The sequence below is a fragment of the Cibotium barometz genome, chromosome 54 (genome assembly GCF_041138505.1).
Source record: "Cibotium barometz isolate CiBa-2024 chromosome 54, ASM4113850v1, whole genome shotgun sequence".
Classification (NCBI taxonomy): Eukaryota; Viridiplantae; Streptophyta; class Polypodiopsida; order Cyatheales; family Cibotiaceae; genus Cibotium; species Cibotium barometz.
The window spans coordinates 35083463-35098721 of NC_141099.1; the positions used below are offsets into that span (position 1 = coordinate 35083463).

At 48.5% G+C, this 15259-nt stretch overlaps 1 protein-coding gene across 3 annotated transcripts in view; it reads right to left on the reverse strand.

The window, feature by feature from the left end:
- Positions 1 to 1691: 1691 nt before the first annotated feature.
- LOC147608085 (uncharacterized) overlaps positions 1692 to 15259 on the reverse strand; it is a 30603-nt gene continuing 17035 nt past the window's right edge. Inside the window, exons 2-3 of one of the 3 annotated variants that reach the window (XM_086790017.1) lie at positions 3017 to 3850; positions 1692 to 2725 (exon numbers count right to left, since the gene is read on the reverse strand). In XM_086790017.1, the coding sequence (XP_086646143.1) occupies positions 2007 to 2725; positions 3017 to 3023 (726 nt within the window). In that variant the 5' untranslated portion in view covers positions 3024 to 3850 and the 3' untranslated portion in view covers positions 1692 to 2006. Of the gene's footprint in view, positions 2726 to 3016; positions 3856 to 15259 lie in introns of all 3 variants that reach the window. The other 2 variants (XM_086790016.1, XM_086790015.1) reach the window with 2 other exon arrangements.

Consider the following 15259-nt stretch of genomic DNA (forward strand, 5'->3'; position numbering starts at 1 on the left):
TCACTATCTTCAAGACGCTCTAAATTTTGACTTCAATTATGCCAAGGGAGATAACATGTGCAACATCAACTTGTAGCTTGCTGGCTACAATTATTTAGAGTGGGCTGGTGACTATCATTGAAAATGGTTTCTTCTTATGCACTTCATGCAAATCTTGGTTAAAAGCACCCCATTATGAGTGTCCAAAAACAACCACTACCATTCTCACTAAAAATTAGATTGCTATGTTGGTTGCACAAAATCCGGTATCTCATGCTCATACCACGCATATTGAGGTTCACTATAATGTCTCGAAGAGACTACATGCCTAAGGAGATCACTTTGACATATTGCCCTACGCATGGTAACAATGCAAATCTATTTATAAAAGCATTGCCTTCAAAGAATTTTATAGCTTCTAGCAAAGCTTTGGGCTGCCTCTCATGTAGATACCTTGTATAAATTTATGCTACCTTTATAGGGCGGATATAAAGACATGTAGTTGTGTAGTAGTGTATGTGAATACAAAGCATATGAAGGGTCTTAACCCCTAGACATTTGGTGTGAAAAGACAACTCATCTTCTAGGGTTTTGTAACTTCATATATATCATATGAATGGACTAGAGTGCATACTACTACTGTTCGCTTTTCAAAAGCTTTTGTGTTCACTTCTCCTCTATCTCTAAATCTGTGTTTTATTGTACTTCTACCTCGTCCCCTTCCTCCTCCTCCTTGGCATTGCCCTTCTTTTCCTAGTCAAGAATGCTCTACATGTGACGATCAAGTTTTTCCAAGGCCAAATTACCCTACTTGCTGCCCTTCTAGCTTAAGTACACTTTTCAATGGAGGACTCACTTGAAAGTTTACAAAGCACCAATGCATATATCTAAGGTACTTGAACTGCACCTATATCTTATCTAAAACAAGCACCCAAATAATAATTTTCATAAAAATACATAATTTTCAGAATTTGCCTAGTTTTAGAGAATTTTTTGTGACCATATACTATTGCTAATGATCTTTTAATAATTTCTAGGTGATTTAAAAAATTTTGAACACACAAGAATTGACTTTAAAATCAACCCTACTTGCGTAGTCATACAATGCCAACGACAAGATTCTCTCTTTCTCCACATTGATGAGAAGCTCACAAAACTAGCCCTTCCATGCCTTCATCTGTTTCAAATCACCAGAAACTTGATTGCTCTAACTTGCTTAGAAGAAGGGGTCTCAAATCAGGCTCTTTAAAGAAAAAACAGCTGTGCAAGAGCAACACAAGAATACAAATGCTATTTAGATGTCCATTATACCTATGCTACTGTTAGGGGAAGCACTGACTGTAACAAAAGAAAATGCAGCCAGAAACACAAGCCTGGGGCAATGTCAAGTATCCACTGACAAAAGTGGGTGACAGCATCACATTTGCGGAGTAAAATCATGCTTATCTCCTTGGGAAAGAAGACATGCAACTTGAAATTTTGCAGCTTTCACTCAAATGAGTTAAACATGGAAGATTTGAAGAGCACAACAACGAATAAGGTATCACAAAGGAATTCTGGAAATGAAGTGACACTGAATCCAAATTTGTCATGGACTGTGCTATAAAGACACTTCACAAGACATGCTTAAACTCCTATACTCATCGTATCACCCATAAAAGAAACCTACAGACAATAAACCACAAACCTCACCATAACCGAGTCGCACCGCCTTCGTGAGAACAATGGCAAAAAATAACCGTTTCAAAAGTGCACCAATATGATAAGGACCTGTCAAGAACCAGCTAAAACATAACAAAAGAAAAGCATTTCTCCTTTTCTTCTTTCTTGAGAGGGGAAGCCTTCTTGCTAGATGCCTGGTAGGAGACCAAAACTTCTTGCCCATTGGCTAAATAACCTAAGAGATGGCAGACTAGTCTAGCATGGTCTTTGCTCAAAGAATGGTGGAATATTTTATTTCTGAAGCCAGAATGTCAAGACTACTCAGACCTTTCCCTATCTGCTGCCAAAAACTCAACCAAAACTGTCTACTTCTGTTTTTGATAGAAGGTCACCAGGCGTAGGAGGTCTTTGTTTGGGATTTTGTCTGGATCCACAAAATAAAACTTGTTCTTCACAGCAAAGGTCACAAACGGTCTGTTGGTTTTGGGTGGCCGTATATCCTCAATTGGAATTGTTCTGCGTTCATATGTGGCCATCCAAGTCACCATTTCAACCTCAACTTCCTTAGCTCCCGGTATCCAGGTCATCTTGTGTACATATGGCCCTACAAACCAGTGTAAGGCAGCAGTTGTGGAGGCACTCAACATCATTACAGCACCTGCAACCCCACCTTTCAGAATGACAGAGAGATGAGGCGATGTGAGGAAAACGATTGCAGGGCCAGTCATCACTGAAAGACAGCAAGATGTGAGAGAAAGGAGCTTGACTTTCCGAAGAGTGTCAGAGAGTGGTCCTCGGTAAATTACTGGCTGCTGGACCTTGTTGGCTTTAGAGCTCGAATTCACCTGGGTGGCAGCTGCTGTGCCTGAAGCCCAGCTCTTCTGGTCTTTTGCAAACCAACCCTCTTGCATGGGCTGTTGTCCACACCATTGCCAGATGTGCCAGGGTGGGAACGCTTTCAAATCAGAGTGAATCCACCGTTTCCATGAACTGTTACAAATTGATAGCTGCTCCCGTGCAAAGAAGCCTCCCAACAGCCTCGCCTGCTGGGCAGCACACCTCCTCAGACTGTTTGAAGATACACCTTGCAAAATTTATAGAACAGGAATCATTTATACTGTTAATCAAGAGTCTTCTTTAGTGTTATATAGACAGACCATGTGAAAAGCTAACACCTCAGCCAAACATAGTGTATCGTCACATCATAAACTGGAAATAGCATCCATAAAATGCATTCCACACTTGTGACGCCACAAGCATGGTTGTAGTGTGCCATTTGCAAAAATGGTGCATGTCCCACTCAAATCAATGGTGGCAAAACCTCCCACAGGCGTAACTTCTTAAAACAGTGCAAGGGTCGAGGAAAATTCTAGACCTTGCATAATCGTCTAGCTCCAAGTTCATGTCAACAGGCGCTTTCCAACCTAGCAACTTGGCAAACAAGCATCAATGGACTTTGTAACACATGCTAGACCCCAGTTAAGATTAACTCTAAGGGGTTCTTTTGGCATCTTACTAGGCTAGCATCTGCATGAGCAGGAAACCAAGGACTTTGTGCCAGATTCTATATCCAAGTTTAGGTCTAGTCCAAGGTAAGTGCCTAACATTTTGCTTTGATACCTACACTACACATACTTCATTCCAAGTCCTCACAAGTTAGACAAATTCTTCCAGCTCGCTTGTGCTGTGAGGTACAATATATATATATATATATAGATATATACCATCACAAGGCCAGAAGAATCTGAACTTAAAAATAATCAAAATGAAGAGGAGACAAAATAAATCACTTCAAGAAGAGAAGAAAAATAGGAAAAATAAATAGAAAAGACACGCAAGAAATAATAATAACAATGACATGATCTAAATGCCTTTGTCCTGCATGTATAACGCTGGGCTGGCCTTCTTGCATAGGTACATTCTCATTTACAACTTCGGGAGGGGGGTGGGGAGGGCGCATGGGGGGCGCATGTGTTGGGGGTGGGGTAATTGGATTCTTGCAATTTCAGCCCAAAAGCCATGAAACGTTGACTTTCCATGCAAATTTTTAAAGCAAAAACAGCCTTTGCTGGAACCACAGATCTCCATTTTTTTTACACCACTTGTATTTTCACGGAACGCTTCCAAGCTCCTTGGTAGTATTCCAGCAATGTATGAAGCTTTTTCCACAAACATACGTCCTCGCTCTTTTTTGATAATGCTCACGTCACTGCCCTGGCGCAAAAAGATATTTGCTTATGTTTTGCCCAAATGCATCTTGCTACCAAGAGATCCTCCAACCCAATAATAAGCACCACAAACCTTAAGTCTCAAGTTTGGTTTTCAATCTTAGCAATCATAGTTGCAAGAGTTTCAATAAAAGAGTTCATAAACACATTTCATTATAAAATATGGTAGCAACTTTGAAGAGACAAGAAAGTGGACAGTTAATAATCAAATCAGCCTCCATTGCAACATGACAACTTGGAGAAACTGAAAAAGAATAAAAGCAATACAGCCAATAATAGTTTGCCTACATAACCTTGTACTCTTCCCCTGTCATTGTTAGGTTCTATGTGGAAAGAAACACTCACTTCATTCGGGTATCATTCGTCAAAAAAATGAATGCACCTACATGAGAGCACCTGTACATTGGCACTAAACTTAAGTGGTGTATGAGCATTTTGAAACTGACCGGCTTCTACCCTCCCCAGGAGGGTTGTTCCCAAACATTCCAGCTCTGTGAGGATTGTGTTTTCTAATTGCATATTGTTGATCTTTATATATTATCCAAAATACCGTGTTGCATCTTCATGACTTCACTTCCTTTAGTCAAAAGAGTGTACAACTAAATCTTGCAATCTTCTAGCTTATCCTTGACAAAGATCGTGTCAACAAGGTTTCTGATGAAACCAGACAAGTCAATCCATGAACAAGAGGATCATTACTTGTGCAATGCATACTGATGTATGTTTGAATTTCTTTTACTTTGTGTGCTGTTTTTCATGTGTGGACAATGCTTGGATTTATGGCATGTGATAGTCCATTGGCTCCAAACTACCTGGCCAGTACCTAGAATACCCAGTAGACGCGAATGATACGTACCTGTTTGTTGACTAGCTTCAGTCTAGTTTTTGCAAGATGTAAGTATGAATTTATTTTATCTAACACATGTGACAAGCCAAGTATGAATTTACTTTATCCAACACATTTGACACGCCATGAAGAACCATCAAGAAGACAGCTCGCTGAAGCTCCCCCCCCCCCCCCCCCCCCCTCGAGCTGCCTTCGCCCTTCCCCGCCTGCTCGCACCCCCCCTCCCCGCCTTCGAGCCTTCGCCTCTCCCCGCCTGCTCGCACCCCCCCCCCTCCGCGCCCCTGTGCTCTTCGCGCCCCGCGCCCATCACCCCTGCCCGCCTGCCCCTTCTCCTTCACGCCCCCCGCTTCCCCCTTCTTCTGCGTCCCACCCCCTGCCTGCCCCCCCCCCGCCCCCCTTTCGCGCTTTCCCCGCCCCCTTTCGCTCCCCGCTGCCCGTTTCCCGCCTCTTGTCTTCCGCCCCTTCCCCTCAGTCTTCCGCCCTCCTCTGTCTTCCGCCCCTCCCCCTCTGTCTTCCGCTTCTTCGTGCAGCTTGGTTCTTGCAGGACCCTCCGTCTTCACTTCACCCTCGACTCAGCTTCAGACTCTGATGGAGGTTCCTACCTCCCCACCTCAGAGGAACTCTTCCGCAGCCCCCTCGCCCGCCCCTGAGGATACCCCCAAAAGGCTTTCTCTTTCGCCAGAAGAGGAAGCGAGCCTCGCCGCAGAGGTGGAACGCCTCCAGGCACACTCCACCATTTGCCGTATAGTTGACACTCGCCCCAGTAGAGGGGAGATCCGGGATCTTCACCAGGCCCGCCTTCTTGCAGATGTGCACAAGATCCTAGACGTTCAGTTACTGGGCCGCGGACACTACCAGATTGAGTTCGAGACAGCCCAGAGCGTGGCCCAGGTCCTAGCCATGAGTCCCCTTGACATCAGGGGCGCTCGGGCCTTCTTCAGACATTGGAAACATGGTTTCGACCCAGCAGCGGCCGAGCAGGGAGAGCGCCTATTCCATGTCATAGTTTGTTTTCCTGGACTTCGCCGCGAGTTCCTTTCGCTCCTTTCTAGGATAGGATCATTGGTGGGCTCGGTGCTTGAGACTGGCCCCACAGCAGCTTCAATGGTGGCTAGAGCAGCTGGCCTTCCTTCGGTCAGAGTTTTGGTTCCTGACATCTCCTCCCTTCCGAAGGTCATTCAGTTACCTAGGATAGGGGGGGGGATGGATCGATCAGAGAGTGGAGTTTTCGGGGCTTCCGAACCAGTGTTTTATATGCAGGCAGGTTGGCCACTTGGCCAAGGCCTGCCCTCGCAGGAGACCCCGACCTTCACTGCAGCAACAGACCTCCGATGGCCCGCCCACAGATGCGGCTCGGCAGGCAGCCTCCGGGACACCTACTCAGCCCACAGCGACCTCTAATTGGCAGCCTAGACAGGGGCGCCGTAGAGGGAGACAGCCACAACAGCATGCCCAGAGACCGACGCAACAGCAGACACAACCTCAGCATCATTGGGTTCCACTGAGGAACAGCTTTGCTCCCCTCCAAGAGGAGACCCCAGCGCAGACTGAGGATCAGGAGATGCCAGCACCCCCCCCCCTTTTTTTCCTCCACCCCCCCTCCCCCGCCCCCCCTCCCCGCCTCGCTTCTACCCTCGCCTCCTCCCATTCCCGCTCCCGCATTTTCAGCATCTCCTTCCCCACCCCCCTCTCCCCCCCCTCCTCCCCCTCTGCTCGCCTCAGCTCCCCGGGAGGCACTGGCAGTACCCTGGCGCTCACCTGCAGTCTGGCGGGCACTGAGCACCGACCTCGCTCGTGCACCGCAGAGGAGACCTACCATGCCGATTCGTGCTTCACGGATATCCTCTATCCGCAGTCGACTGAGTAGTCTTGACACTAGACAACGCTCGGAGGCTTTCGACTACTCCTTTACACGCCTTTTTTGTAACACGCGGAAGCTCTGGGAGTCTTCTTTCAGCCCTAAACACTCTTGGAAACCTTCTGATGCAAAAACGCACCATCTGATGCAAAAACGCAGGTAGAGAGAGAGTAGAGAGAGAGAGAGAGAGAGAGAGAGAAGTGCTGGAAATTCAGTATATACTATGGTACAAAAAGGTACATGTCTGCAGCCCTAGGCTGCCTTCTAGAAAAGGTGGTAAAACACCCAAGATTCTGCCCTAGACTAGGATCCTACTGACTCAAACCCCTAGTGGGCTGAATGAGTTCTATGATGAGCATCATTGCTATTTATAGTCACTTGTATGGCTGGAGGAGCTGGCCGACTGCTGTCGGACCAGCCGACTGGCATTAAATCTTCATTAAAATATTGGGTGCTTGCAGCCGCCTTTACCAGGTACAGCCGACTCCATTTGTTCAGCCGACAGTCCCCTTATCTTGCAGCCGACAGCCTTCTGGTCTTCAGTTTGCTCTCCACGCCTGTCTCCAGTCTACACTGCCCAAGGTGCTCTGTGCTCTATCATTCTGGTTCTACCTATCTTCTACTGGTTCATGGTCTTTATCTGTTTGCCTATTCTGGATCTAGCCCTGAGAATGTCCATGGCATCTGTGATGCACATGACATCCCCCTCTGCTAAACTTGATGACGGGAATCCAACCTGCTCTTGGATGACTGTCATCATCCCAATCCTGTCCCGAAGTCCCTCTATCATCATCCATCCCTGGCAAACCCTTTTCTCTGAAAACCCCGCCTATTCTCCAAACCACTCTGTCTCTGATGAAGATCTATGCATCTGGTCTTCCTCTAGTCCACAATCCGTTCCTACCCTGACTCTGAACACCATCTTGGTCTTCATTCCTGGAACTAAGTCTGGCACTCTCACATCACCCTTGGAGGATCAACCTCCCTTGGGACCGTTACCTGAGAACCTATCTGGCTCACGGAACTGCCATCCCCATCTAGCATTGTGGAACACCACCAACAAACCTCCTGGGAGTTCTTCCCGATTTGTGTTCCCGCCTTGGGCTTCGAATCCGTGTACTTTCCTGTACCTTGGACCTGTACACCATCATATGGGACTGAATCAGTGTTTAGCTTTGCTGAGCCTGATGCTCTGATACCAATGTAACACGCGGAAGCTCTGGGAGTCTTCTTTCAGCCCTAAACACTCTTGGAAACCTTCTGATGCAAAAACGCACCATCTGATACCAATGTAACACGCGGAAGCTCTGGGAGTCTTCTTTCAGCCCTAAACACTCTTGGAAACCTTCTGATGCAAAAAAGGTACATGTCTGCAGCCCTAGGCTGCCTTCTAGAAAAGGTGGTAAAACACCCAAGATTCTGCCCTAGACTAGGATCCTACTGACTCAAGCCCCTAGTGGGCTGAATGAGTTCTATGATGAGCATCATTGCTATTTATAGTCACTTGTATGGCTGGAGGAGCTGGCCGACTGCTGTCGGACCAGCCGACTGGCATTAAATCTTCATTAAAATATTGGGTGCTTGCAGCCGCCTTTACCAGGTACAGCCGACTCCATTTGTTCAGCCGACAGTCCCCTTATCTTGCAGCCGACAGCCTTCTGGTCTTCCGTTTGCTCTCCACGCCTGTCTCCAGTCTACACTGCCCAAGGTGCTCTGTGCTCTATCATTCTGGTTCTACCTATCTTCTACTGGTTCATGGTCTTTATCTGTTTGCCTATTCTGGATCTAGCCCTGAGAATGTCCATGGCATCTGTGATGCACATGACATCCCCCTCTGCTAAACTTGATGACGGGAATCCAACCTGCTCTTGGATGACTGTCATCATCCCAATCCTGTCCCGAAGTCCCTCTGTCATCATCCATCCCTGGCAAACCCTTTTCTCTGAAAACCCCGCCTATTCTCCAAACCACTCTGTCTCTGATGAAGATCTATGCATCTGGTCTTCCTCTAGTCCACAATCCGTTCCTACCCTGACTCTGAACACCGTCTTGGTCTTCATTCCTGGAACTAAGTCTGGCACTCTCACATCACCCTTGGAGGATCAACCTACCTTGGGACCGTTACCTGAGAACCTATCTGGCTCACGGAACTGCCATCCCCATCTGGCATTGTGGAACACCACCAACAAACCTCCTGGGAGTTCTTCCCGATTTGTGTTCCCGCCTTGGGCTTCGAATCCGTGTACTTTCCTGTACCTTGGACCTGTACACCATCATATGGGACTGAATCAGTGTTTAGCTTTGCTGAGCCTGATGCACTGATACCAATGTAACACGCGGAAGCTCTGGGAGTCTTCTTTCAGCCCTAAACACTCTTGGAAACCTTCTGATGCAAAAACGCACCATCTAATGCAAAAAAGGTACATGTCTGCAGCCCTAGGCTGCCTTCTAGAAAAGGTGGTAAAACACCCAAGATTCTGCCCTAGACTAGGATCCTACTGACTCAAACCCCTAGTGGGCTGAATGAGTTCTATGATGAGCATCATTGCTATTTATAGTCACTTGTATGGCTGGAGGAGCTGGCCGACTGCTGTCGGACCAGCCGACTGGCATTAAATCTTCATTAAAATATTGGGTGCTTGCAGCCGCCTTTACCAGGTACAGCCGACTCCATTTGTTCAGCCGACAGTCCCCTTATCTTGCAGCCGACAGCCTTCTGGTCTTCAGTTTGCTCTCCACGCCTGTCTCCAGTCTACACTGCCCAAGGTGCTCTGTGCTCTATCATTCTGGTTCTACCTATCTTCTACTGGTTCATGGTCTTTATCTGTTTGCCTATTCTGGATCTAGCCCTGAGAATGTCCATGGCATCTGTGATGCACATGACATTTTTGGAGCGGAGGGCCCCCATGAGCCAGCACCCATCAGAGTTCATGTGGTGATACCTTGCAGACAGACTGTGTGGGCCCATGTGCAGAGGAGGGTCACAGATCGTATGCGCACAGTTTTGGGGGAGCCCCTTTCACAAGATGAGCTTGTTGAGGCTTTGAGGGTCCTTCCGCGTCATAGTTGCCCTGGGGAGGACGGATTGACGCCTGCTTTTTTTATGCGCTATTGGGACCTTTTGTTGGGGCCAAGCCTCCGCAGGGGTTTTCAGTATGTTTTGGGCACTGGGGTGATGCCACAGAGTTTTTCAGAGGGCTTGATCTTTCTTATCCCCAAGGGGGAGGGAGTATCAAATGATATTCGGCATTGGAGGCCTATTACAATCCTCAATACAGTCTACAAGGTCCTAGCAAAGGCCTTGAGTTTGAGGATCTAGCCCTTCCTTGGGGATTTGATTCATGCTACTCAGACAGGATTCGTCAAGGAGCGCAGTATCCTTGACAACATCTTCACCTTCTGGGAGGCGATGGCCCGAGCTAGATTTCTCGGTGAGGACTTGGTCGTTATGCTTCTCCATTTGGAGAAGGCATACGATAGAGTCGACTGGGGTTTTCTAGAGGGCACTATGCTTCGCCTGGGTTTTGAGCCAGACTGGATTCGAGGAGTGGCGGCTCTATATTCCACAGCTCGTAGCCAGGTGTTGATGGCAAGAGGACGGGGGCCGAGTTTTGAGTTGACCAGATCAGTCCGTCAGGGATGCCCTCTCGTCCCGTTCCTTTTTCTTTTCTTTGCAGAGGCTATGAGCATGTATCTGACAGCAGAGGAGGTTGGTTTGAGAGGACTCCAGCTTCCAGTCCGGGGAGAGGACCTGCTCGATTCTGAGTTTGCCGATGACACGGGATTGTTTCTGCATGGCCAGGAGGCCAATCTACAGAGGGCAGAGCAGTCGCTACAGGTTTTTGGTGTGGCTTCGGGAGCATTGATCAATTGGCGCAAGACGGTGGCTTTTTGGATCAGTAGCGCTACCGCTCCAGCATGGAGCCCAAACCCGGGTTTTAGATGGATTCCTCCTGGCACAGCAGTGCGGTATCTGGGATGCCAGATTGGACTTGATTTGTCACCTGAGCAGCAGATCACCCCGCTTCTTCTGAGCATTCGGAAGAAGCTTTTATATTGGAGTAGAGCTCGGCTATCCTTGGCTGGGCGGGTTGGTGGTGGCAAATCAGGTGCTTTTAGCGACTATGTGGTATATCACGTCTTGCTGGATTTTCTCGAGCTCATGCATCAGCCTGGTATAGAGGCTGATCAGGAACTTTCTTTGGTCTGGGCGGGATGGTCAGCCGGCCCGGGCTAAGGTTGCTTGGGCAATTATTACTCTTCCGCTGGCCCAAGGGGGCTTGGGCATTATAGATCCAGCTGATCAGAGTAGAGCCTTGTTGGGGAAGCTTATTGTTCGGGGGCTTCTTCCAGGCGATGAGCCTTGGAAGGAGTTTCTTTTTCAGCGGCTGCTGCTGCAGGCTAGAGCTCCCCCATTAAGGGGCACTTGGGCACCAGAGATTCGGTGGATCTTCACAGAGATGAGGAGGACAGGCCTCAGTAGAGGATGGGAGGACAGATTTGCCTTGAGTATCCTGCGAGCTTGGGAGCTGCTAAGACCGGGACTTTCTCAGAGACCTCCCACTTGTGATGAGGAGCGGGCCAGACAGCCACTCATCTGGAGCCCCGCGGTACGCACAGAGCAGGGTCATATGCTGGGGTCTCGGCCTCGTCTAGCCTGAGGACCATTGGCAGCAGGCCCAGCGCGCAGTTTTGGAGATTGGCAGGCCTTTTGCAGTCTCCCGGAGGAGATCCAGGCGGAGAGGCTGAGTCACTTCAGAGGGGGCTGATTATGAGGGATGACATTCAGGAGGCACTCACTAAGGAGTGGTTCACACCTTTCGAGCTAGCGGCCCCACGGTGGATGGGAGCCTTTACACAGTTGCAGATCCTGATTGCTATCAAAGCTTGCACTAAGGATGGTAGATGCCTCTACTATGAGATACAAGATGAGGGCAGACTTCAGAGAGTGGAGGCGGAGTCGCCTTTGGTTGCAGAGTGCATCTTTCAGAGGATACGGGTAGAGGCCGCCGCTTCTCGGAAGTGGCATATTGATCCAGACCCTGCAGATGTGGACTCTGATTGGCGCATATGGGCATATGTTGCGCGCCCCTTGGCCCGGATCCAGTGGGACCCTAGCGAGTACGAACGGCATGATCCTTATGCGTCCCCCCAGGCCACAGAGATCACCTTTTTCCAGTACACTGTTCGGTTGGGGAGGCATATTTTGACTGCGAGGAGGACGGTCTCTCCAGCTGCATCGGAGCATTGGCAGCTACAGGGACTCTCACAGGAGTTCCTGGAGGATTTTTGGACTAGGCTCTGGGCTAGCAGACAGGCACGCAGGATCTCGGCTTTCCAATTGCTCATTGCCCACAGGGGCTCTACAGTTGGCACCTGGCTTGTCTACAGTGGCCTTCCACCAGCCTACGTCCAATGCGGCCACCCATTGGAGACACAGCGACATTGCCTATGGGACTGTCCACAGGCGCAGCAGATTTGGCTGAGGATTCTGCGCATTTTGGCCCCCCTCTCTCCAGAGGGAATGTATACGTGGGGAGCCGCTGCTTGGTTGACTTCGTCAGGGCCAGCTCTGGGACGAGACGGAGCAGGACAGCCAGGCCATCAGATTCATTGGGGGCCAACCTTGCCTTGTTCCTTCACCGGATTTCTCGACAGCCGGCTGGACACCGAAGAGGGGTATACGATGGGAGCTCCTCAGTAGCCTCACCATGTCATGTGCATCACAGATGCCATGGACATTTCTAGGGCTAGATCCAGAAGAGGCAAGCAGATAAAGACTAGGAACCAGATAGAGTCAGACTGTGGAGCACAAGATGCAGTAGTGGACAGGTTGGACTTGGAGAAGCACCAAAGAGCTGTCGGCAGCAAACTGGAGTGGTCGGCTGAGCCAGCAGATAAGGGCAGCAGAGCAGGCGCCAAAGTCAGGACCAGTCGGCTGATTTAATAAGCATTTAATGCTTTTAGAACTGGCCGACCAGCAGTCGGCCAGTTTCCAGCAGCTCCTACCTTGTCCAAAGAGCCTATAAAAGGCATCAAGGGCTCATAGCATTACTCATTCTCTCCCACTAGGGGATTGGATCATAGGAGGTCCCATAGGGGACAGATTCTAGGGATAAGAACCTTTTTATGAAGGCAGCCCATGGCTGTAAAGATCTGTACCTTTTTTGTACATAGTATATACTGAAATTCCAGCACTTCTCTCTCTCTCTCTACCTGCGTTTTTGCATCAGATGGTGCGTTTTGCATCAGAAGGTCTTCAAGAGTGTTTAGGGCTGAAAGAAGACTACCCAGAGCTTCCGCGCGTTACATTGGTATCAGAGCATCAGGCCCAGCCAAGCTAAACACTGATTCAGTCCCAGATGATGGTGTACAGGTCCAAGGTACAGGAAAGTACACGGATTCGAAGCCCAAGGCGGGAACACAGAAGCGGGAAGAACTCCCAGGAGGTTTGTTGGTGGTGTTCCACAGTGCCAGATGGGGATGGCAGTTCCGTGAGCCAGATGGGTTCTAAGGGAACGGTCCCAAGGGAGGTTGATCCTCCAAGGGTGATGTGAGAGTGCCAGACTCAGCTCCAGGAACGAAGACCAAGACCGTGTTCAGAGCCAGGGGCAGGAATGGATTGTGGACTAGAGGAAGACCAGATGCATAGATCTTCATCAGAGACAGAGTGGTTTGGAGAACAGATCGGATTTTCAGAGAAAAAGGTTTGCCAGGGATGGATGATGACAGAGGGACTTCGGAACAGGATTGGGATGATGACAGTCATCCAAGAGCAGGTTGGATTCCCGTCATCAAGTTTAGCAGAGGGGGATGTCATGTGCATCACAGATGCCATGGACATTTCTAGGGCTAGATCCAGAAGAGGCAAGCAGATAAAGACTAGGAACCAGATAGAGTCAGACTGTGGAGCACAAGATGCAGTAGTGGACAGGTTGGACTTGGAGAAGCACCAAAGAGCTGTCGGCAGCAAACTGGAGTGGTCGGCTGAGCCAGCAGATAAGGGCAGCAGCAGGCGCCAAAGTCAGGACCAGTCGGCTGATTTAATAAGCATTTAATGCTTTTAGAACTGGCCAACCAGCAGTCGGCCAGTTTCCAGCAGCTCCTACCTTGTCCAAAGAGCCTATAAAAGGCATCAAGGGCTCATAGCATTACTCATTCTCTCCCACTAGGGGATTGGATCATAGGAGGTCCCATAGGGGACAGATTCTAGGGATAAGAACCTTTTTATGAAGGCAGCCCATGGCTGTAAAGATCTGTACCTTTTTTGTACATAGTATATACTGAAATTCCAGCACTTCTCTCTCTCTCTCTACCTGCGTTTTTGCATCAGATGGTGCGTTTTGCATCAGAAGGTCTCAAGAGTGTTTAGGGCTGAAAGAAGACTACCCAGAGCTTCCGCGCGTTACACACCATATGGTTCACCTGGAGAGCCCGTTGTTTCAAGGCCTTTGAGGGGAGACTGGAGCCACCAACAGAGATTGTTCGGGCTATCTGGCAAGAGTTGATTCACACCCTGCAAGGACAGTATGACCGCATCCGGAGCGACTCGGATCGAGCGATCTTGCGGCGCCAGGCCTTCCACACCACTTGGCGCAGCGGCCCTTTCTATACTCTACACGCGGGTACCCCTCGCTGGCACTACATGCCACCTGTTTGGATTTTCCCCCCTCCTATTGTATGGTATAGCCTCTCAGCTATTTGTACTTTTCTGCACCTAGGGAGAGTCTCCCTAGCTGCCTTGATTGGATCTCTGCTCTGCCTTCTTATGAGCAGGAGAGGGGTTTTGTAGCCCAGTGGGTTTTTATAATTAATGAAAGGATCTTTTCTCGAAAAGAAAAAAAAGAAGAACCATCAAGAACAAAGCTATTGGTCAAAGAAAAGGCATTGAGATGTTACTAGATGAGCAGATAACACCACAGATATAGGGAAAGACAAGATGCACAAGCTCACCAGATGGGGCTAGTACCTTGAAACATATGGATGTACATGATGTATTGGGAATATATGGATGTACTGGGAATATATGGATGTACTTGAAACACATGGATGTAAGTGCAAGATATGGATATGTTTGGAACACTTGCAGTCCGCTATTGAGGAGAGAATGTAAATATTTGGCCCTCCTAGCTCTATTTCACATGATGGAACACATGCTCAAACACATGGACTAGTTGATGAAAGCATGGGAATAGGGATCATGAAGTTGGCTCAAGAAAAAGCACCAATTTTGGACAAAAAGCAAGAAAAAACAAAAAGTCAAACTAAGTTGACCACGAGCTAAGGGCACCACTCCCAAGAGGAGACTGAGCTAGACCAAAAAGCTAAAAGCCGCTTTTTCAAAAAGCAGCTCTTAGGCCAAAAGCAAGGCCCTTAAGTTAGAAAAGCAAAGTTAAAGAACTTTGACAAAAGTGAGTAATATTTTATTATAAAGTGGAAAGCAAGCGAAAAAAGGCAAAAGCAAAAGCTTGGTTAAGCTTTTGGCAAAAAGCAGAGCCCTCTTCAAGTATAGAAACGCTTGAACCTCTCTTGTACCATCATGAAGGAGATTGTGGAGCGTGTGAAGACCATCTTCATCGTTATCATCACCATCATCAAGCTTTTGAAAGGCGCCCTCTTTTTGTGTAACTTGCACCTGTGCGCACTGCCTGCATCCACCAGAACTCTCATCTTCTCCTAGCGGGT